The sequence below is a fragment of the Plecotus auritus genome (genome assembly GCF_963455305.1).
Source record: "Plecotus auritus genome assembly, chromosome: X".
Taxonomy (NCBI): domain Eukaryota; kingdom Metazoa; phylum Chordata; class Mammalia; order Chiroptera; family Vespertilionidae; genus Plecotus; species Plecotus auritus.
In genome coordinates, this window is record NC_137784.1 from 115090847 (window position 1) to 115112167 (window position 21321).

Genomic DNA, 21321 nt, shown 5'->3' on the forward strand with positions numbered 1-21321 from the left:
CGGCCACCATTTTTCATTCTCCAACAAAAGTTATTTTAAAAAAGGCAGTTAGGAGACAATTAAGAACATTTGAGCACTGAGTGGATATTTGATGATTTTGAGTATTATTTGTATTGTGTTTATGATAAGCAAAGGTTCTTTGTTTTAGGGATGCATACTGAAGTATTTATGGATGAAATTATATGCTGCCTGGAATTTTCTTTAAAATAATTTGGGCTTGCGGAAGGTGGGTGGGAATATAGATTAAATCAGATTAGCTCTTCATTGACACTTGTTGAAGTAAGGTGATTCATGAGGTACATGGGGATTCATTAGACTCTTTTTTCTACTTTTGTGCATATTTGAAAATTTTCATGACAAAAAGTGAAGAAAAGTGGATGTTATTCTTACTCTCTAGAAAAAAATCTAAATTAAGTTGCTTTTATTGTTATGTGGTTCATGTTTGCTTTTTTTCTGTGGGCTGCTGGTTCTTGACAGAAAAACAATCACCACCACTTTTGATTATGAAAGCATAGACTGAGTGTTTGCTGATATTTGAGTAAAGGTGGGATCTACTTAACTCAGTCCAATATTCAAAAGTCTTAACTTGCCTTGACCAATGTGGCTCAGCTAATTGGGCATCATCCCATGCAGGGAAAGGTTGCTAGTTCAATTCAGGTCAGGGCACATGCTGGGGTTGTGGGCTTGATCCTCGGTAGGGGGTGTGCAGTGGGCAGCAGATTGATGTCTCATTCTCACATCAATGTTTCTCTCTCTCTCTAAAAATCAATAAAAATATTTTAAAAGTCTTAAATTAATTAAAATCTGATTGCAGTATGATTCTTCAGTGACAAAAAGGTTTATCTGGTGTATTTAAAATAGGATTTAATGAATAAGAGCTTGGCTTATGTGCTACTTTATGAGACTCCATCTATTGTAGAAATTGAGGTTCATTGTTTTCCTTCTGTAAACTTTGTTATGTTGTGTGTATTTGCATTTCACTACCTTTACTTTTCAAAGAGAATGAAACAGCATGGCCCAAAACTAACTAAAGCAGGTTTTCCATTTCTGTTTTGTTTCTCCAGAGAATGCAGATGATGTTGCCAAGCACATTTTAAATTTGATAAATGAATCCCCCACTCTGGATGAAGAAGAAACAAAGATTATTGTTTCTAAATTATCTGATATTTCACAATGTGATGAGATAAGTATGAAACTAACCAAGATTATATTACAAATAATCAATGCTGTTTTGGGAAAGCAAAACAATTCAGTATCTGATCTACATGAAGTAAGCAATGAGTGAGTACTAATACTTTAGTAAAATAAATTGTTTCATACTATTTGTTATTAATTCCTTCACATATAGTAATCACCAATTTTAAAGGTCACATAGCTATGCATTGAAAGCTAAGTTGTGAAAGAATGCATTCAAATTTTAACTGAACCTTAATGAGAATGACTTTCCAAATAAATAGTTACCCAAACCAAACCTCGGACCTATTTCCCCACTGCTGGTGCTTCCCCAAAGTTCCCCATTTCTATAAAATGCTTCCACCCAGTGTTCAAGCAAAAAATCTCAAGAATAAAGCTAGTTACCTCCCTCTACCTTGCAGCCAATCAGTAACCAAGTCTTGTATGAGGCACTGCACGTAATTTGTTGTTGTTAATCCTCATCCAAGAATATTTTCCCATTGACTTTTATAGTGAGTGGAAAGGAGGGGAGAGACAGAGAGAGGAAACATCGATGTGAGAGAGACACATCAATTGATTGCCTCCCGCACATACCCTGACCAGGGCCAGGGATTGAGCCTGCAAACGAGGCACATGCCCTTGACCAGAATCGAACCTTTAGTCCATGGGCCAAAGCTCTACCCACTGAGCCAAATAGGTAGGGTCATAATTTTTTAAATTAAAAAAAATATTTTAGAGAGAGAGAGGGGAAGGAAGAAAGAGAAAGAGAGAAACATAGATGTGAGGGAGATATATTGATCAGCTGCCTCCTGCAAGCCCCCTACCAGGGATCAAGCCTGCAACCCAGGCATGTGCCTGACTGTGAATGGGCCCGGCAACCTTTTGCTGCACTGGAGGATGCCCAACCAATTGAGCCACACCAACCAGGGCTGCACATAATTTTTAAATCCCTTAAATATTCCTGGAATCCATCTACTTCTCTCTATCTTTACCACCACTTTCCTTATTCCTAGCCCCATTTCTCTCATCTGACTTTCTATAATAACCTGCAAACTGGTCTCTCTGTTCTGCTCTTGCCTCTCTATGGTCTATTTTCTACATACCAGCCAGAATGATCTTTTAGTGTATATATCATATCATGCCATTATCTTGCTTTTAGAACTACTCAGTGTCTTTCTGTTACATGTAGAATAAAGTCCAAATGTCTTGGCCCATGAGGCCATGCAATATCTGGCTTTACATACAATAGTTTTATTTAATCTTTAAGACAATATTTTGAGATGAGTGCTAGTATTACTCTGACTTCGCAGGTGAGGAAATGGAAGCTCAGTGATGTTATTTTATTTGCCCACATTGTTAGAAATTAGAGGAGCTAAGATTTAGATCTTCTGTCTGAGTGCAAAGCCAAGGCTCCTATCTAATAATTCCTTAACAAAATGAAGATAGTGATTAAAACTCAAAGAAAAGTCTCACACTTAGGAAATCTTATAAGGAGGATGGGCTTTTTTACATTTAAAAGGTAGTAATGCTCTTCTCTACCTGGTGTTTCTTGCAGAATTCTGAGGATAATCAACCATGCCGGTCACAAGATGGAGTTTTTTGGGAGGACAGCAAATCTGACCGTGGCCAGCCTGGCTTTGGCTGTCCTGCAGGTGGACCACACATTTGAAGGCATGATCTTCAGCATTCGCTCCTATGAAGAAGGTACAGACCCTGAGGTGGGTGCAGCTCAGGGAACTGAGAGCCAATCTGCCAAGCATTTTTCCAACTCTTCATTCATTCACACCGTGGGAGGGAGAGGGGTTACTTTTTGTAAGGTTTTAATCTTCAGGGGACCTTATGAAAACACAACTGTCCCAGGGAAGATTTATTCATAATCCTCAGTAGGCTAACACCTTGGATGGAATGGCATCTATGAGATGAGCAATGATACCACCTTTGGTCCCGTGACCTGTAATCATCTCAAATGTCAATTTATCATTTGGTACCATTTATGGAGCACTTATTATATATTGAGCATTGTGTTCCTGTTTACTTTTTGCAGATAAATAAATAGAGAAGTTAAGTAACTTGCCTAAGGATTCACAGCCTAATGGCTGAGCCGAGATTCAAACTTATGCCTGGATAGCTTTAAAGTCTGGGCCATTTCCAGCACTGCATTACTTCAGCCTTTGTCAGGCCATAGGCTGTCAAAACCTGTTCAAAACAATTTGAGAGACCAGTATTTTTTAAACTTAAAAAATTATAACATTTACATATGGGGAAATACACAAATTCTAAGTATACACTCTCTGAATTTTGACAAGTGTGTACATCTGTGTATCTTAAACCCCTATCATGATATAAAACAATACCATCACTCCTAAAAGTCCCTTCATGCCTCTGCCAAGTTAATCCCTGAAACTACTACCTCCATTAGTAACCACTATCCTGATATTTTTCCACTATAGTTTTGCCTGTTCTAGAACTTTATATAATGGAGTCATATAATATGTACTGTTTTGGGGGGATTTTCCCACTCTTTTAAAAATTTATTTTTCAATTACAATTCATATTCAATATGATTTTGTAATAGTTTCAGGTTTTCAGCACAGTGGTTAGACAATCATATTCTTTACAAAGTGCCCTTCCATATTTCAAGTACCCACCTGGCACTGTGCATATTTATTACAGTTAATATGTACTGTCATGTATAAGGCTTCTTTCATGTAGCATGATTTTTGTTGTTGTTGAGATTCAATTTTTTTGCTTCTGCAATTTATTCTTTTTTATTGCTGAATAATATTCCATTGTATGGATATACCACAGATGGTCTGTTGTGTTGATGGCCATTTGGATTGTTTCCAGTTGTGGCTATTGTGAGTAATGCTGCAGTGAACATTTATATAAAAGTCTTTGTGTGGATGTGTTTTTCATATATTTTGAATAAATACCTAGAAATGGAATTGCTGGCTCATAATATGTATGTTTGCATTTGTAATACTATTTTCTAAAGAGGGCAATGATGTGGAGTGAGCTTTCATGTTTGTATTGGCCATTTGTATATCTTCTTTGGTGAAGTATCTCTTAAAATATTTTGACCATAACCCATTGACACAGACAATAGTGTGGTGAAGGCCTAGGATGAAGTGGAGGTTGGGTGGAGGTAGGCAAAGAGGGGGAAATGGGGAACATATATAATACTGTCAACAATAAAAAAATATTTTGCCCATTTTTAACTTGGGTTATCTTATTATTGAGTTACTAGAGGCCCGGTGCATGAAATTTGTGCATGGGGGTGTGTGTCCCTCAGCCCAGCCTGCACCCTCTCCAATCTGGGACCCCTTGAGGGATGTCTGACTGCCCTCTCACAATCCAGGACTGCTGGCTCCCAACCGCTCTCCTGCCTGTCTGCCTGCCTGATTGCCCCTAACTGCTTCTGCCTGCCAGCCTGATCACCCCCTAACCACTCCCCTGCCAGCCTTATAGATGCCTAATTGCTCTGCTGCTGGCCCGATTGCCCTCCCCTGCAGGCTTGGTCACACCCAAGTGTCCTCCCTTGCTGGCCTGGTAACCCCTAACTGCCCTCCCTTGCCAGCCTGGTTGCCCCCAACTGCCCTCCTCTGCTGGCCCAATCACCCCTAACTGCCCTCCCCTGCAGGCCTGATCACCCCCAACTGCCCTTCCTTGCAGGCCCGGTCCCTTCCAACTGCCTTCCCTTGCTGGCCTGGTCGCTCCCAACTGGCCTCCCCTGCAGGCCGGGTCCCCCCCAACTGCCCTCCCCTGCAGGCCTGGGTCCCCCACAACTGCCCTCCCCTGCAGGCCTGGTCCCTTCAACTGCCCTCCCCTGCAGGCCTGGTCCCCATACCCCAACTGCCCTCCCCTGCAGGCCTGATCACCCCCAACTGCCCTCCCCCACAGGCCTGGTCCCCGCAACTGCCCTACCCTGCAAGCCTGGGTCCCCCCCAACTGCACTCCTTTGCCGGCCCGGTCACCCCTAACTGCCCTCCCCTGCTGGCCTGATTGCCCACAACTGCCCTCCCCTGCCGGCCATCTTGTGGCGGCCATCTTGTGTCCACATGGGGGCAGCCATATTGTGTCTTGGTGTGATGGTCAATTTGCATATCACTCTTTTATTGGATAGGATAAGCGTTTTTTATACATATTCTAGTAAGAGCCAGTTATCAGATATATATTTTGAAAATATTTTCTCTTTGGCTTCTCTGTTTATTTTCTCAAGGATGTCTTTTGATGAGCATAAGTTTTAATTTTGATGTGTGTTTTTTTCTTTTGTGAATAGCAATATATGATTTGTCTAAGAAATCTGCCTGCTGGCAGGTCATGAAGATATTCTCCTATACTTTTCTTTATTTTTTAATTTTTTTTAAATATATTTTTTATTGATTTTTTACAGAGAGGAAGGGAGAGTGATAGAGAGTCAGAAACATCAATGAGAGAGAAACATCGATCAGCTACCTCCTGCACACCCCCTACAGAGGATGTGCCCGCAACTAAGGTACATGCCCTTGACCGGAATCGAACCTGGGGCCCTTCAGTCCGCAGGCCGACGCTCTATCCACTGAGCCAAACCGGTTAGGGCTATACTTTTCTTTAAAAGATCTATGGTTTTAGCTTTTATGTTTAGGACTATAATTCAAATTAATTGGATTATATTTCATGTATAGTATGTGCATGATTTAGAGTTCATTTTGTTCAGTATCATTATCTATTAATTCCAGCACCATTTATTTCCCAGTGGCTTGCTTTAGCATCTTTTAAAAAATCAAATACTTATGTAAATGTTAGGCTATTTCTTCACCATTCTCTCTCTCTCCTTTCCTCTTGGGACTCTGAATACATGTACCTAAGAATTTTTAATGCTGGCTCAAAGGTCCCTGAGACTCTGTTCATGTTTTTAATCATTTTGCTATCTATTCTTCTGATAGCATAATTCTATTGGTTTATCTTCATGTTCATTGACATCTGTCATCTTCATATTAGTACTGAACCCTTCCTGTGCAATTTTAAAAATGTTAATACTGTATTTTCAGTTCTAGAATTTCCATTTTGTTGTGTGTGTTTTTGCTTCTGACTCCATGCTGTTTCTTCCTCTTTTAGCAATAATTGAAAGCATATTTTATTTTAAATACCTGAGCATAGTTATACTAGTTATACATAGTTTAAAATTCTTGTCTGCTATTTCTAACATCTGAGTCATCTCAAAATTAATCTCCATTGATATTATTTTCATTGAAAATGTATTACATTTGTTTTTCTTTCGTATATTGAGTAATATTGGATTATGTCTTGCATATTGTGAGTGTTATGTTGTGGAAACTCTCCATTCTACTATATTCCTCTAAAGACTATTGATTTTTGTTATACCAACTAACTTGGTTGGAATCAAACTGTAGATTCTATCTCTTGGGTGGCAGCTCAAATCTCAGTCATCTTTTACTTGGAGTCTCTTTTGTACATATATGGTTCAGAGGTCAGGCAGACTTTATACTCAGAATTTTGGTTCCCCCTATCTAGCTCTCTGTTCTTTGGGACTTGTCATTGACCTTCCAGTGGCTGTTGTTGTCTAGACCTTTTTATGGTTCTTCATGTCAGAAAGACTACAGATTTTCTACCAGAATTTTGAGCATCTTTCATGTATTAGTTTTAGACTGCTATCAGGTAAAGGCTATAAAAACTGTTAGCTCAACTTGCGATGTTTCCTTTTTCCAAATGTCTACTTGAAAATCTGCCTGCTTTTGTCATTTTCCAGTGTCTTCAAGTCATGGTTATTTTGTATAGTTGTTATATACAGGAGGGTCAAGTCCATTAGGAGCTATTCAGCCATACTAGAAGCAGTTGTTGACCTCCCATTGTGTTTTGGTTACATATGGGGTATCCTATTACAGACCTTGATGGAAAAACAAACAAACCAAACCCGTTTACATTCTTTTTTTTAAATTTTTCTTTATTGATTAAGGTATTACATATGTGTCCTTATCCCCTTTTACCCCCCATCCCCCTGCTCATGCCCTCACACCCCTGGTTTCTGTGTTCATTGGTTATACTTATATGCATACATACAAGTCTTTTGGTTGATCCAAACTGCTTACATCAAGCATGTCAAACTCGCGGCCGGTTCGGCTTACATGTTGAAGCTAAAGTATAAACACTCCATAGTACTTGATTGCCCTAGCAGAATTCATTTGTGCCAGGAGAAGAGCTATATGGCTTTTGGGGATACAAATCATTCTTAGAACTATTATAAACTTTCATCTCCCCATGATGCACCCAGCTACATAACAGTTCCTTGGTAGTATGAATAGTGGGGAAAATGTGGGACAAAATCACATATAACTTTGTAAAATTTCATCCCAACTATGTGACCTTAAACAGTCATGTAACCTCTCTGAGTCCCCATTTCCTGATAGCATATACAACATACTTTTCAGAGTTGATAGGGGGATTAAATGAGAGAATACATATAATAGTGCCTATATACTTTGTTTTGTCTGGGAAAGTCCAGGTTTACTACTGTGGTCCTAATGTAATTATTGGTAAAGCCCCCTTTCACTGTCAAAAATGTTCTAGTACTTATCAAATATTATTACCAGTCAAATCAGCATATTATTCTGATAGTGAGCCTCTAGAAGAATTCTTTTTTTAAAATTTTTTAAAAATAAATCTTTATTGTTTAGATTATTACAGGTGTCCCTCTTTTTTCCCCCCATAGCTCCCCTCCACCTGATTCCCCACCCCACCCCATACCCTTTCCCCGCCTCCACTGTCTTCATCCATAGGTGTAAGATTTTTGTCCAAACTCTTCCCGCACCCCTCACACCCCCTTCCCCCTGAGAATTGTCAGTCCACTCCATTTCTATGTCCCTGATTCTATTATATTCATCAGTCCATTCTGTTCATCAGATTTTTTATTCACTTGATTTTTAGATTCACTTGTTGGTAGGTATGTATTTGTTGTCATTTTGTTGTTCATAATTTTTATCTTTACCTTTTTCTTCTTCCTCTTCTTAAAGAATACCCTTCAGCATTTCATATAATCCTGGTTTGGTGGTGATGAACTCCTTTAGCTTTTTCTTGTCTGTGAAGCTCTTTATCTGACCTTCAATTTTAAATGATAGCTTTGCTGGGTAGAGTAATCTTGGTTGTAGGTTCTTGTTGTTCATCACTTTGAATATTTCTTGCCTCTCCCTTCTGGCCTGCATAGTTTCTGTTGAGAAATCAGCTGACAGTCGTATGGGTACTCCCTTGTAGGTAACTAACTGTTTTTCTCTTGCTGCTTTCAAGATTCTCTCTTTGTCTTTTGCTCTTGGCATTTTAATTATGATGTGTCTTGGTGTGGTCCTCTTTGGATTCCTCTTGTTTGGGGTTCTCTGTGCTTCCTGGACTTGTAAGTCTATTTCTTTCACCAGGTAGGGAAAGTTTTCTGTCATTATTTCTTCTAATAGGTTTTCAATATTTTGCTCTCTCTCTTCTTCTGGCACCCCAAAAATTCGGATGTTGGTACGCTTAAAGTTGTCCCAGAGGCTCCTTACACTATCTTCATATTTTTGGATTCTTTTTTCTTTTTGTTTTTCTGGTTGGGTGTTTTTTGTTTCCTCATATTTCAGATCTTTGGTTTGATTCTTGGGGTCCTTTGATCTACAGTTGAATTTTTGTATATTCTTTATTTCAGACAGTGTATGCTTAATTTCTGACTGGTCCTTTTCCATTTTTTTGGCATTCTCATTAAGGTCCTTGAAGGTCTCACTGAGCTCCTTGGATGTCTCATCACGTTTCTCGGCGGTTTTTAGAAGATTCTTGAATAACCTTATAAATGTGGTTTTGAACTCTATGTCCAGTAGTTTGCTTTCCTCCATTTCTTTCATTCATGACATGTTTCTTTGTTTCTGAATTTTGCTGCTTCCCTGTGTTGATGGAGTGGTTTTCTGTGGTAGGTGACCAGTGGTTCAGCCTATCACCTGAGGTGGACAATCTTGGTGCACCCCTCTGTGGGCTGAGTGCAAAGTCTTGGTGTAGTTAAGCCTTGATTGCTGGTGGTACACTGGGAGGAATTGACCTCCAGGCCAATTGGCTGTAAGGACCCGCTGTGTCTATAATGGAAGAACTGCTGTGCTGGAGACACGCTTATGGGGCAGGGCTTGTTTCATTGGGGCTTTGGTGCTCACTGAGTCTGCCTCTTGAATGTGTCACTTATGGATGTGAGTAGTTGAAATCTGGTGTCGTCTCACACTGACCACTAGATACACTAGCTTCTGGATCTCCAATGGGGTGCAGGTCAGCTACTGTCTGAGGCCACTCAGCAGGAGCTATAGCGAGAACTACAGTTTTCTCCTCTTTGCTTGGGGTTTGGAGGTTTTGGAGCTGTCTGACCAGAGCTGCAGTTTGTTAGGTTAAGCTGCGATAGGGCAGACCATTTATATGCAAAAGCTGCTGCGTGGAGCTTGGGTGGGTTTGTAGATTGTGCAGGGCGGGGTCTCAGGGAGTCACTCGGCTAGGGCGTGGCAAACAGTGATGATTGCCAATCAGATGTATCTGCGTCTCTGCATCTGCAAGTCCCCGCATCCCACGCCCCAGCTCAGTAAACAATGATTGCTGCGTGCACCTCTGCAAGGAAACCACCCTCACTTTCTGACCCGATGGCAGACAGTCCAGCTTCTCCCCGTAGGAGTTTGGGTTGCCAGCATCTCCCCAGAGACTGGAGTTCAGAGTAATTGGGAGCTTGTCTCCCTTCAGGTTGAAAAAAGCAGCGCAACCAGTCGCCCGCTGCCCGCCCGATTTGTGTATCTCTGTACCTCAGCTTTTCAGCACTTGTGCATGTCTCAATGCTCTTTTCTCTTTCCTTCTAGTTGTAGAACTTCCACTCAGCCATCTTTCCCGTGGTTCTGGGTGATAGACGTTTTGTCTTTTAGTTGTAGTTTTTAAATTGTTGTGCGAGGCAGCAGTTTAGGTGTTTACCTATGCTGCCATCTTGGTTCCTCTAGAAGAATTCTTAAGGCCAAACATCTCACTTTCCTGCCTCAATTATTAACAAAAGCATTGCTGAGTAAACTACGGGGCAAGTACTTAATGCCATTGTATTGTTTTTCTTTTTCTTTTTTTTCTGTTTTCCCCCCTCTTAGAACTATATGGAAGAAGATTGGCCTTTATTTCTGAGAATCAGAATCAAATCACCCAATTTGTCATTCCTCTTTCCACCTCTATAAATACCCAGGTGGAAGAAGATCAAAAGGAAAGAAATTCAAAGATAGGTTTAGAAAGAATAGGGTACTGTGTGTGTCTATGTCTATGTGCACCTGGTCATGTCTTAGCCTGTCATCTGATTGTGCACATGTCTGCACGTGTGTGTGTGTGTGTGTGTGTGTGTGTGTGTGTGTGTGTGTGTAAAAGGGATAGCATAGTGTGTGGATCTAGTTCTCATCCTTCAGCCCTCCATGTGATACTCTGAGGTTGGGCTGGGGTGTGAGGTGGAGAGGACTTCAAGCTCATGGATGATGGCTCTTGTTTTCATTTTCTGGCTTTTCTTGGCAGATTTACCTAAGTGAAGTCCCTCTGGGGAGGGTTTTGGATTCCATATATTTGCCTAAATCACTGAAGGAGAGAATTACTCTTAGCAATTTACAGACGATCTTATTTAATTTCTTTGGCCAAACTTCACTCTTTAAGGTAAGTTTTTGCCTTTGGTAACTATCATGGATTGACATGTGGTGACTCATAGTAATTATGAACTCTTCCTATTTTCATGGTGTTTTCTTTATTTTAGAATTATGCTTTCTGATTTATTCCACAAGTCTCCCAGCACAACCCCTGGCCCACAACATGAATCAACATCTATTTTAATGATATTTCACAATTTTTAATTTTCACAGCTTCTCAGCTTTAGAATGGACCTTAAGGATGATCTGGTGACCAAACAGAGTCCTCAAGATGTTTCTAAGCCAGTAAAGAACAGTGAGTTCTCCTGATGAAATGCTGTTTCAGCTTGTCAGTACTTTCCTTCCAAATCTCCCTGGCTTCCTCAAAGCCAACATGCCCACTCTCACAGGCCAATTTATTTGAAGCTGAGTGGTGTCCAACAGAACAATTGCTTGCAGGAAGTTGTTATTCTTTCTCACCTCCTCCACAGCACCTTCTCTGAGGGATCCAGTCCTCACCCATTATTGAAACAGAGAGGTAGTATAATGTGGTGGTTAAGAGCATAGACTCTGGGAACAGACTGGCTGAATTTAAAGCTGGCTATGCTGTAATCTTCCTTTGTGACCTTGGACAACTTACTCAACCTCAATGTGCCTTAGATTCCTCCTATGTAAAACATGATAAGAATCAGTACTACACTTGGCTGTTGAAGGATTCTATAGTACTTAGAATATTGGTTGGCACATAATAAGCACCATGTAAATGTTTGCATTGCTATTATTATTTTCCTATATTGGGGCTCTGCCTACTAAAAATCCCACTCCTTCAGCCTGCTCTGTCTCATTTAGCTGTTGGGAAGACAGCAATCAGAATTTGTGTTAATATTTACATTTTTATCTCATGTACTTCTCACAAGAAACTGAGACTCAAAGAATGCTGTGGTCTGAATGTTTGTATCCTCCCAAAATTATTGTGCTGATATCTTAACCCCCAAGGTGGTGGTATTAGAAAGGAGGTGCTTTAGGAGGTGATTAGATTCTGAGAATGAAGCACTCATAAATGGGATCAGTGCCCTTATAAAAGAGGCCTTAGAGAGCTCCCTCACCTCTTTCACCATGGAGGACATAGCAAGGTGCCATCTATGAACCAGAGAGTGGGTTTTCACCAGAACCCGACCATATGAGCACCCCGATCTTAGACTTCTAGCCTCCAGAACTGTGAGAAATATATTTCTGTTGCTTATAAGCTACTCAGACTGTGGTAATTTGTTATAGCAGCCTGAACAGACTAAGACAAAGAGGTTAAGTAATTTTGCCCAAATTCTCACAACTAGGAAGTGGCAAAGCTGGGAATCAAACACAGGCTATCTGACTCCAAAGCTCAAGTATGTAATAGGTCAGTACATTAACTTGCCCAGGTGTGCTTGCATTTTCTAAAGAGGCTATTCAGAGGAATGAATTTCTAATGGTCAAATATTCACAGAATTATTTTGGGGGAGGTTGTTCTGGGCTAACTTAAATATACCACATACCAACTTAAATATACTACACTGTTTCCAGCTATGTCTGTAGGATGTTCTGTTCTACTAGAATTCTTTAACCTGTCCCCTATCTATCTAAAATCTATTTATTCCTGTGGGCTTAGCTCAAATCCCACTCAGTAAGTCTGCTTGAAGTTTGTGAGCCCCTGCTCCCCACCTCCTGCTTGTATTCTTATTTTATACTTCTGCCTAGTTTTTCAAGTAGGCTGTGGCATATGTCATGGCTCAGAGATGTTTTATTTTTATGGTACCCAGGATAGGGCTAGGTACCCAACATGTTTTTCAGTGCATATATATTTATTATAACTTTCTAAATCCTCATCTCAGGACCTAACTGAGATAGATAGATAGATAGATAGATAGATAAATAGATAGATAGATAGGGAGATAAAGAGAAACATTGATGTGTGAGAGAAATATCAATATGAGAGAGAAACATTGACTAGTCACCTTCCATATGTGCCCCGACTGTGGATTGAACCTACAACCTAGGCATGTGCCCTGACTGGGAATTGAACTGACTGACAACCTTTCGATGCACAGGACAATGCTCAACCAACTGAGATGCTCTGGCTAGGCTACTATACCTTTTTAAATAGCAAAAATTAAGTTAGATACAGAACAAGACATCTATTTAAAAAAATAATAAAAATTAAGAATGTGATTCATAAGCATTCTGACCACTTTGGTAGGCTTGTAATTTCTCTGAATCGTCTGAGATGCCATTATTTTGGTAATTTTCTGTTTCTTCAGAGGGGTGTGCTTACGTTATCGAATAAGAGATAAACTTCTCTGCATCATTTCAAACCTAATAAGTATTTTATATTCGCCAACACCTTCCATCGAAAGGGATTAAAGATCTTTGCCAAAATTAGCCTACAGACGTCATAGTGCCAGATGAAGAAGGATTAAAACTAGCTTGTCATCAAATTCAGAGCTGGAAGGGCTCTTATAACTCATAATGTCTCATCTCCTCATTTTACCAATGAGGAAATTGAGACCCAAATAGGGAAAAGGACCTGCTGGAGGTGACACAATTCATTCATTTGTTCATGCAGTTAGTTATCCAGACAGCAAATACTTATTGAATTCCTACTATGTGTCTTGCATGGTGCTGGATGCTAGGGATACAATGATGAACAATATGGTGCCTGCCTTTATGGAACTTGCAGTCTAATAGGGGAGAACAGAGACCTAAAGATTATCACAAGGGGTAACCTGAGAGTGGGACCTATGCCACTGGTTGTAGGGGAGTGAGTAAATACCATTTCACCCGAGCCCTGAATTACACAGGCATGCTTTCACACTCCTTCTTCTACTATCTTTTTATCAAAATCTTAACTGTGATACAACATATTACCTTAAAAATTGTTAAGACACCACTCTTGGAAAACATGTATCTCCTCCATCACTCCTCCACTAGTGGCAGTTCTCAGGGAGAGGAACAAAGCACTAGGCAAGTACAATATGGCACAGGGGCAAGGGGAGCATAGATGATGGCACCTACCTTTGTTTGGGAGATCAGAGAATGCCTAGTGTAAGAGAGGTATCAGCTGAGACATGAGGTTGAGTAGGAACTGGAAGATGAAAGATAGTGAGAAAAAAGAGTTTTTCAGGCAGAGAGAACAGCTTATATAAAGTTTCAGATGTGAAATAGGTAAAACTTGAGCTTAGAGCTCAGGGTTAAAGAATGAGAAATGATTTAGTTCCTTTCCCTGCAGAGCCACCATTTTGTATGTAAGGGAAACAAAGCCAGAGAACAGGTTAATTAAGTCCTGGGTCATGGTGTTTCTCTTCCTTTGGTCTTTCTACTACAGAAAACTGTATGTCTCAGACTAAGTTGGGAGGGCTGTTAGCTGTCATTTGGTCCACCTTTCTGCATGTCACCAGTGTCCCAGAAAGGGGAAAGAACTTTTAAGGAACAGGAGGGTTTGGGCTTACACTTGGTCTTTTGACTGTTAGCAAAGGCCCTTTGCACCATATCCACCTTTAAATCAGGCTACGCCAAAGAAATTGCACTGGAAAGGGAGCCCTGAACCATTAAGCTGTCTTTAGAGGAACAGAGTTGGTCAAAAACAGAAAATGAGTAGCTTCCTAGTGGACCCAGGCTGCACTCACAAGTACTCAGTTCTTAGTGGCTGCAGGGCTCAGAAATATGAAGATTTGGCATCTTCTGAAAGTGGCCCAGTAGACTCCCCAAGGGACATCATTTGGGCTCACCTCCTCTAAATTTTCTTGACAAGTCTTCAGAAGATTTGATTCCTCTCCCTCCTGTCTTGCATCTGCCCTATCTTTCATCTCTTCACTTTTGCCCTATAAGAGGCAGTTTTCAGCTGCCTTGTTTCCTGAAGCCTTGACATGTAGCACTTTGGCCTTGTTAATTATCAAACTCCACACCTTAAGGACTACATTCTAGTTTGTTTCCTTTAAACCAACATTTGTTAAGCAGACCTGCCCTATCGCTAACTAGTTGTATGAATTTTGTCCCAGTTTTTAAGCCTCCCCATGCCTCAGTTTAACTGAAAAAATGCTTATATTTTTTCAGTGACCCAGTAAAAAAGTAACTGACTCACTGTAGGTACAAGATAAAATACCTACTGTGTGCTAGATCATGCGGGAGACAACAAGACACATTATGCCTGTGCTCTGGCCTCAGAGTTCTTGGTCCTCTTGGGGGGGATGAATGTCCTCAGAGACTTGTTCCAAGCTAGATGTTGATCAACCTACTTCCATTTCCAGTGAGGATAGAACAGGAAGTGGCTTATAACTAAGTCATGATGGATTTATGTTCCTTATAAGGAGGGGCTCCCGAGAAGTAAGGATGGTTGAGGTTTAGAACTGGAATAAGTTGGGACATATCAGGGTCCAGAAAGTTATCAAAGTAGGGAATAGTTTGATTTTGTTGCTTGTGCAGTATTGAGTAGCAGGCACAAAAACAATGCTTGTTGGGTAGATATTTGGGTGTATAGAGATTAATAAATTGTTCGAGTTTGGTATAAATTAGACCTTATATGAAGACAGGAGATGAGCTACACAATCTCTAAAAATTCTTTTTTTTAATATATTTTTTATTGATATTTTACAGAGAGGAAGGGAGACGGATAGACAGTTAGAAACATCGATGAGAGAGAAACATCGATCAGCTGCCTCCTGCACGCCCCCTACTGGGGACGTGCCCGCAACCAAGGTACATGCCCTTGACCGGAATCGAACCTGGGACCTTTCAGTCTGCAGGCTGACGCTCTATCCACTGAGCCAAACCGGTTTTGGCTAAAAATTCTTAACTTGTGATTTTATTTTCCATATTTCTCTACCTAATGATGTATAGTACTTCAAAATTCTAGATTGATTATTGGCATGCAAAGAATTAGAAATTTAGGACCTGAACTCCTCTTCCTTATGTTTCATCTATAGATCGAAAACATCACTAAAGCATTAACCACATATGTTGTGAGTGCCAGCATTTCAGATACATCCATTCAAAACTTGGCTGACCCAGTAGTTATTACTCTGCAGTATATTGAAGGAAACCAGGTAATACATCCATTTTCATCTCAGAATAAAAAGGCCTCAGAACCCCTCCATGATTTTCCCAATAAAAATAATTGGCTAGTTAACAGATATGATCTAAAACTTAATGAAGATTATTCCATTTCAGGTAGCTGAGATGTATTGTAATTGGGACTTCTAGAAATAATGCCTTAATCTCAAGGGATAACTAATGGTGAACTTCTAGCACTGTGACAGATTGGCAGAGGAGTGACTATGGGCATGTGGATTTGTGGTTGTCCCATCACACTAACTGGTATTTAATTCCATGTATTTAAGAGTGAAGCAAACAACTCAAAATAATAATTAAATACTTTTATCCTTTGAATTTCCATGAAGAACATTAAAATATGTATTAATTATCACCAAAGATTTAAAGCCATAGTCATATGGCAAAACATAAGGTATATATTACTAAATGATCAAATTTAGCCATGGTATAATAATGAACTACTATTGCATTTTTGATGTTAATGTATGTCCAGTGAGATGTCTTAATAGCTTCCTACATTCCCAATCTAAAAAACCACATGGTACAGCATATTTTTCACAGCTCTTAATTCTAGAAGGGAAAAAGAAAGAATGGGAAAGGGAATTAAAAAGAACCCAGATACAAAATGAAACGTGTTAGCTGGGTAAGATGACAATTCCGGCTGGGTCCACAGCACTCCAAGCATGCCCCAATAACCATTTTCTCATTGTCTCCAGTCCTACAGATTGCAGGAGCTGGTGAGGCCTCAGGAATGCTCATTAGGCCTAAGAAGGAGGCAGCTCAACATTGTACCTATAAGGCTTGATCTAAGCTTTGAGCCTCAAATTCCAAAGTTCCATGTGGGAGGGAATAATGGCGGGGGAATAGACACACGTGTTCCGAGCCTTGTCCCGGAGCAGAAAGAAAGAACAGCTGAGGGTCGCACAAGGAGTGTTTGTTGGCAAGTTGGGAGACAGCTGAATTCCAGAAGAAGGTGGGGGACTGCTGGACGGGGTTCCCCTGACCTGGCAGCACCAACTGCGGCTGGGTCCCCTCCCGGAGCTGCGGGCTTGGACGCGGAGTCTGCGCCATCTTGATCCGGAAAGTGGAGCTTATCGGAAGCCTAAGAATCCACAACTGTGGCACCCACGGAACAGCTGCGAGCCCCAGAACAACGCTCCCCAATTGGCGCAAACACACGGGTTCAGAGGAGCTCTACACTCCACCATGGAAAGGTCAGATTTTGCCTGGGATAAGGAGAGAGAGAACTACATAACCAGACACCCAGAGAAGAGAGACCATGGGGAGACAAAGAAACAGCCCGCATATGAAAGAAAAGCAGGCATCACCAGAAAAGGAAGTAAACGAAATGGAGGCAAGCAACCTTCCAGAAAAAGAATTCAGAAATGGTCATAAGGTGGCTAAAAAGAATGGAAGACAAATTCGACAATATGAGCAAGAACCAAGAGGAAATGAAGAAGAACCAAGAAGAAATGAAAAATGACATCGCTGCTGTAAGAACTCAATAGAAAGCATCAAGAGTAGACTAGAAGAAGCAGAGGACCGCATCAGTGAGCTAGAAGACAAGATGGGAAAAAATACCCAAGTAGAGCAACTTCTAGAAAAAAAAATTAAAAGGCAGGAGGAGAGCCTAAGAGAACTTTGGGACAACACGAAACAAAACAACATCCGCATAATAGGGGTTCCAGAAGGAAAGGAAGCTGAGCAAGGAATAGAAAACCTCTTTGAAGAAATAATGACAGAAAATTTCCCAGATATAGGGAAGAAAAAACACACACAAATCCAAGAAGCTCACAGAGTCCCAAGCAAAATGAACCCCAAAAGACCGATGCCAAGGCACATTATAATTAAATTGGCAAACACCAACGACAAAGTAAGAATCTTAAAAGCGGCAAGAGAAAGACAGAAAGTTACCTACAAAGGAACCCCCATCAGACTAGCGACTGATTTCTCAACAGAAACTCATCAGGCCAGAAGGGAATGGAATGAAATATACAAAGTCATGCAAAGGAAGGGTCTGAATCCAAGAATACTGTACCCAGCAAGGCTGTCAATCAAAATTGAAGGTGAAATCAGGAGCTTCACAGACAAAAAAGGACTAAGGGAATTTATTACCACCAAACCAGCAATGCAAGAAATGCTAACGGGTCTGCTGTAAAAAAAAAAAAAAAAAAAAAAAAAAAAAGGAATAGGAAGCGAAGAAGTAACACAGGGGTAAAGAATAGGAATGGCGACAAATAAGTACCTATCAATAATAACTTTAAATGTAAATGCATTAAATGCCCCAATCAAAAGACATAGGGTAACGGATTGGATAAGAAAACACGACCCATATATCTGCTGTCTACAAGAAACCCACCTCAGAAAATAAGACGCACACAGACTGAGGGTGAAGGGATGGAAAAAGGTTTTCCAGGCAAATGGAACTGAAAAAAAAGCTGGGGTAGCAATACTTATATCTGACAAATTAGATCTCAAAGTGAAGGACATAACAAGAGATAAGGAAGGCCACTTCATAATACTAAAGGGAGCAATCCAACAAGAAGAAATAACTCTGGTAAACATATATGCACCCAATACAGGAGCACCCAAATACACAAAGTTCCATGTGGAACCCCTCCCACACATCGGACCTGCACTGTCCATCCACAGCCTCCTCCTGGGGCTTGCATGAAAAGAGTGTGGAAAATTCCTATGTTACCAAATATTTTAAGGGACACACACCAGATCACCATGCAGTAACATGCTGTTTTCTCACTTGTAAATCCAAAGTTACCCTGTGATTAGTCTTAAAACCAACTCACAAATAGTCTGTGTGTGTCTACTGTTTGAAAAAAAAACAGTGAGAAAATAATACTTGTGTGTACTTGCTGTTGTGTAGTAACTATCACAAGGAAAGGTACTTACCTCTGATTTTTCTTTTTTTCTAGAATTATGATCAAGTTCATTGTGCCTTCTGGACTTTGTGAAGAACAGTAAGTATTTTTCAAAACTTTGTTTTTGTCTTTCAGTAACAAAGGGGGTTTAAAAAACATGTTCTTTTCTGTAAGAGACTTATTTGGGAGATAGAAAAATCACACAACTCAGGGGTAAGCCAAGTTGGAAGAAAGCTAGAAGACCCAGAGCAGATTGGCCTTGAGCTGATTGAAGAAATTTGAGGAATGAACACCTGGCTCTTTATCTGTTGTTTCCCACGGAGATTTGGAACATCTACTACTAGACCCTTCCCTTTTTTCCCTCATCTCTTCTAGCCTTACTGTGTGTCCTTTGGTAGTCCATTTATCTCTTGGGGCTCTAATCTTTTTATCTTTTCATTGAGGAGATAAGACTTCCAGCTTGGTCTTTAAGGGCCCTTCCTGATTTGCTAGGTATGAGTCTTTGGGGATAGTAAGAGAATGGGTTGGGTATAAGATGCTGAATGGGTCCCTCTTAGGCTTGCCATCTCAATTTGAATCTTCAGGGATATTGCCTAATCTCAGAGAATTACCATACAGAATCAATTTCCCTTGAAATGCCAGGAATGGCTATGTGACCAGTCTTCCACCTGTGGAAGCTCTGCCTGGGAACTTGTCATTTTACACTATCCTTGGAATTCTGAGAGAAAAGAGAAAGTCTCTTCCCACTCAATTCCCTGGGATGTGGGAATACTATTCCTTTCCTACAACAGAGATAGTTCTGTGCTTTCCTGGTCCCCTCTAAGTCTCCCAGGATAAGAGTCCTATAAAATGGTGAGCTTTGCGCCTCACAGCCGAAATAAGTTAATCTGCTCATTAATGCAAGATCCTTGGCTCCTCCAGGCAATGCTTTGTCCCCACCCCTCTGTCCATGGATCCAGAACCTCTGGAATCTATGGAGCTATCCTAGATGGAAAAATGTTGATCATACTTAGCTTTCTGCCTTAGAATAACCTCTTTGGTCTGGTGCTACCCTGGAAGTTCTACTCTAAATCTGGTCTAGTACCCAAGATCTACAGGTTATGGAGGTTTGAGGGCTGGTGTTAGAATCCTAAATATGCTCAGGAGTGAGAAACTAGGCAGGTGTCAAGTAGACCAGAAGCTCTAATTGGCCCTAAGGAGCTTCAGACCATGATCTGGCTTGAGTACAAAGAACGTGAGATTATTTGAATTCTGAATTGAACTGGTTATTTTAGATGTCTATTCCAGTCTCACAGCATATGCCCAAGTGTCAGCCTATATTCCATAACTTGTATCCTTCAGAAAGTTTTAGATCTCTGTTTCCTATTTGTGCTACTTGAAAAAAGAACAGTACTTATTCTGTCACTTTAGCATGGTGGCAGGACTGTTGCTCATGATTAGAATCTATCATCTTTATAGGAACAGGAAAAGTGAGAACCAAGAAGTTATGACATTTATGAAGTCCCCCCAAAATCTATTTAGCTTATTAGACTTAATTTAATTTCAGTGTTCAATTATACCTCTATGTTGCTGTCTTAACAAACAATACTAATTATAAGACACGTTTGGAAGGTGCACGTAATGAAAAGTTAAATATTTCTGAGAAAAACAAAAATTGCTTTGAAATTTCCTTCTGTCTCCTGCAGATGGGCAAGGTGGATGGAATTCATCAGGCTGTAAAGCAAAGGAAACAAATATAAATTATACAATCTGTCATTGTGACCACCTAACCCATTTTGGAGTCTTAATGGTAAGTTGTCTCTTTAACATTCCTTGGTAGAATTTTGACAACTTTTATTGGATTACAGTTCAGGAATATATTTGTGAACTAAGTTATAGAAAAGTGTCAAACAAATGGAAAAAAAGCTCTCGTGGGGGATCCAAGATGGCTGCTGACGGGACAGCAGGCTGCAAGATAGTATGTGAGTGAGAGAAAGAAAGGAGAATGTGTAGACGTGCAAGGAGTATCTGTATTTGTGAGAGAGAGACAGCTATATTCCACAGAACTGTTGGGGACTGGCAGACCGGGATCCCCTGGCTGGGCAGCCTCTACTGCTGCTGAAATCTGTCCTGGAGCAGCCAGCTCTGCTGCAGAGACTGTGCCATCTTGAAGGGGAGACTGGCTGTGATCAGAAGCCCAGCCATACCTTCAACTGGGGAGACCTCAGATACCTCCTGGGACCCTACAACCACAACACCTAGGGACCAGCTGCCTCAGCTGCAAACGCAAGAACACCAGGACTCCAGCCTCCTTGACTGCAGGTGCCTAAAATGTCTGTCCAGAGGTAGACAAAGTGGCGCCAAATATGCAGATGGACCCTGCACTTTCTCACAGAGCAGATAGAAGAAACAGCTGAATCAAACAACACCCAACTGGAACTGATGAATTAAACACAGCTGGTGAGGCAATCTGTGGACGGAAAAGTCAGATATCACCTAGAGAAAGTCAACGCAGGAGAGAGAGAGCTACATAACCAGTCACCTTGAGAGGAGTGATTCTGGGGAGACAAAGAACAGCCCTC

The 21321-nt window shown here is 40.7% G+C and overlaps 1 protein-coding gene across 1 annotated transcript in view; it reads left to right on the forward strand.

The window, feature by feature from the left end:
* Positions 1-21321, forward strand: part of ADGRG4 (adhesion G protein-coupled receptor G4) — a gene marked incomplete at both ends in the record, with an annotated part of 137630 nt that overhangs the window by 79904 nt on the left and 36405 nt on the right. Inside the window, 7 exon segments of the mRNA XM_080653141.1 lie at positions 1065-1281; positions 2729-2891; positions 10699-10833; positions 15758-15877; positions 18815-18842; positions 18845-18859; positions 20446-20549. Coding sequence (XP_080509267.1) covers positions 1065-1281; positions 2729-2891; positions 10699-10833; positions 15758-15877; positions 18815-18842; positions 18845-18859; positions 20446-20549 — 782 coding nt within the window.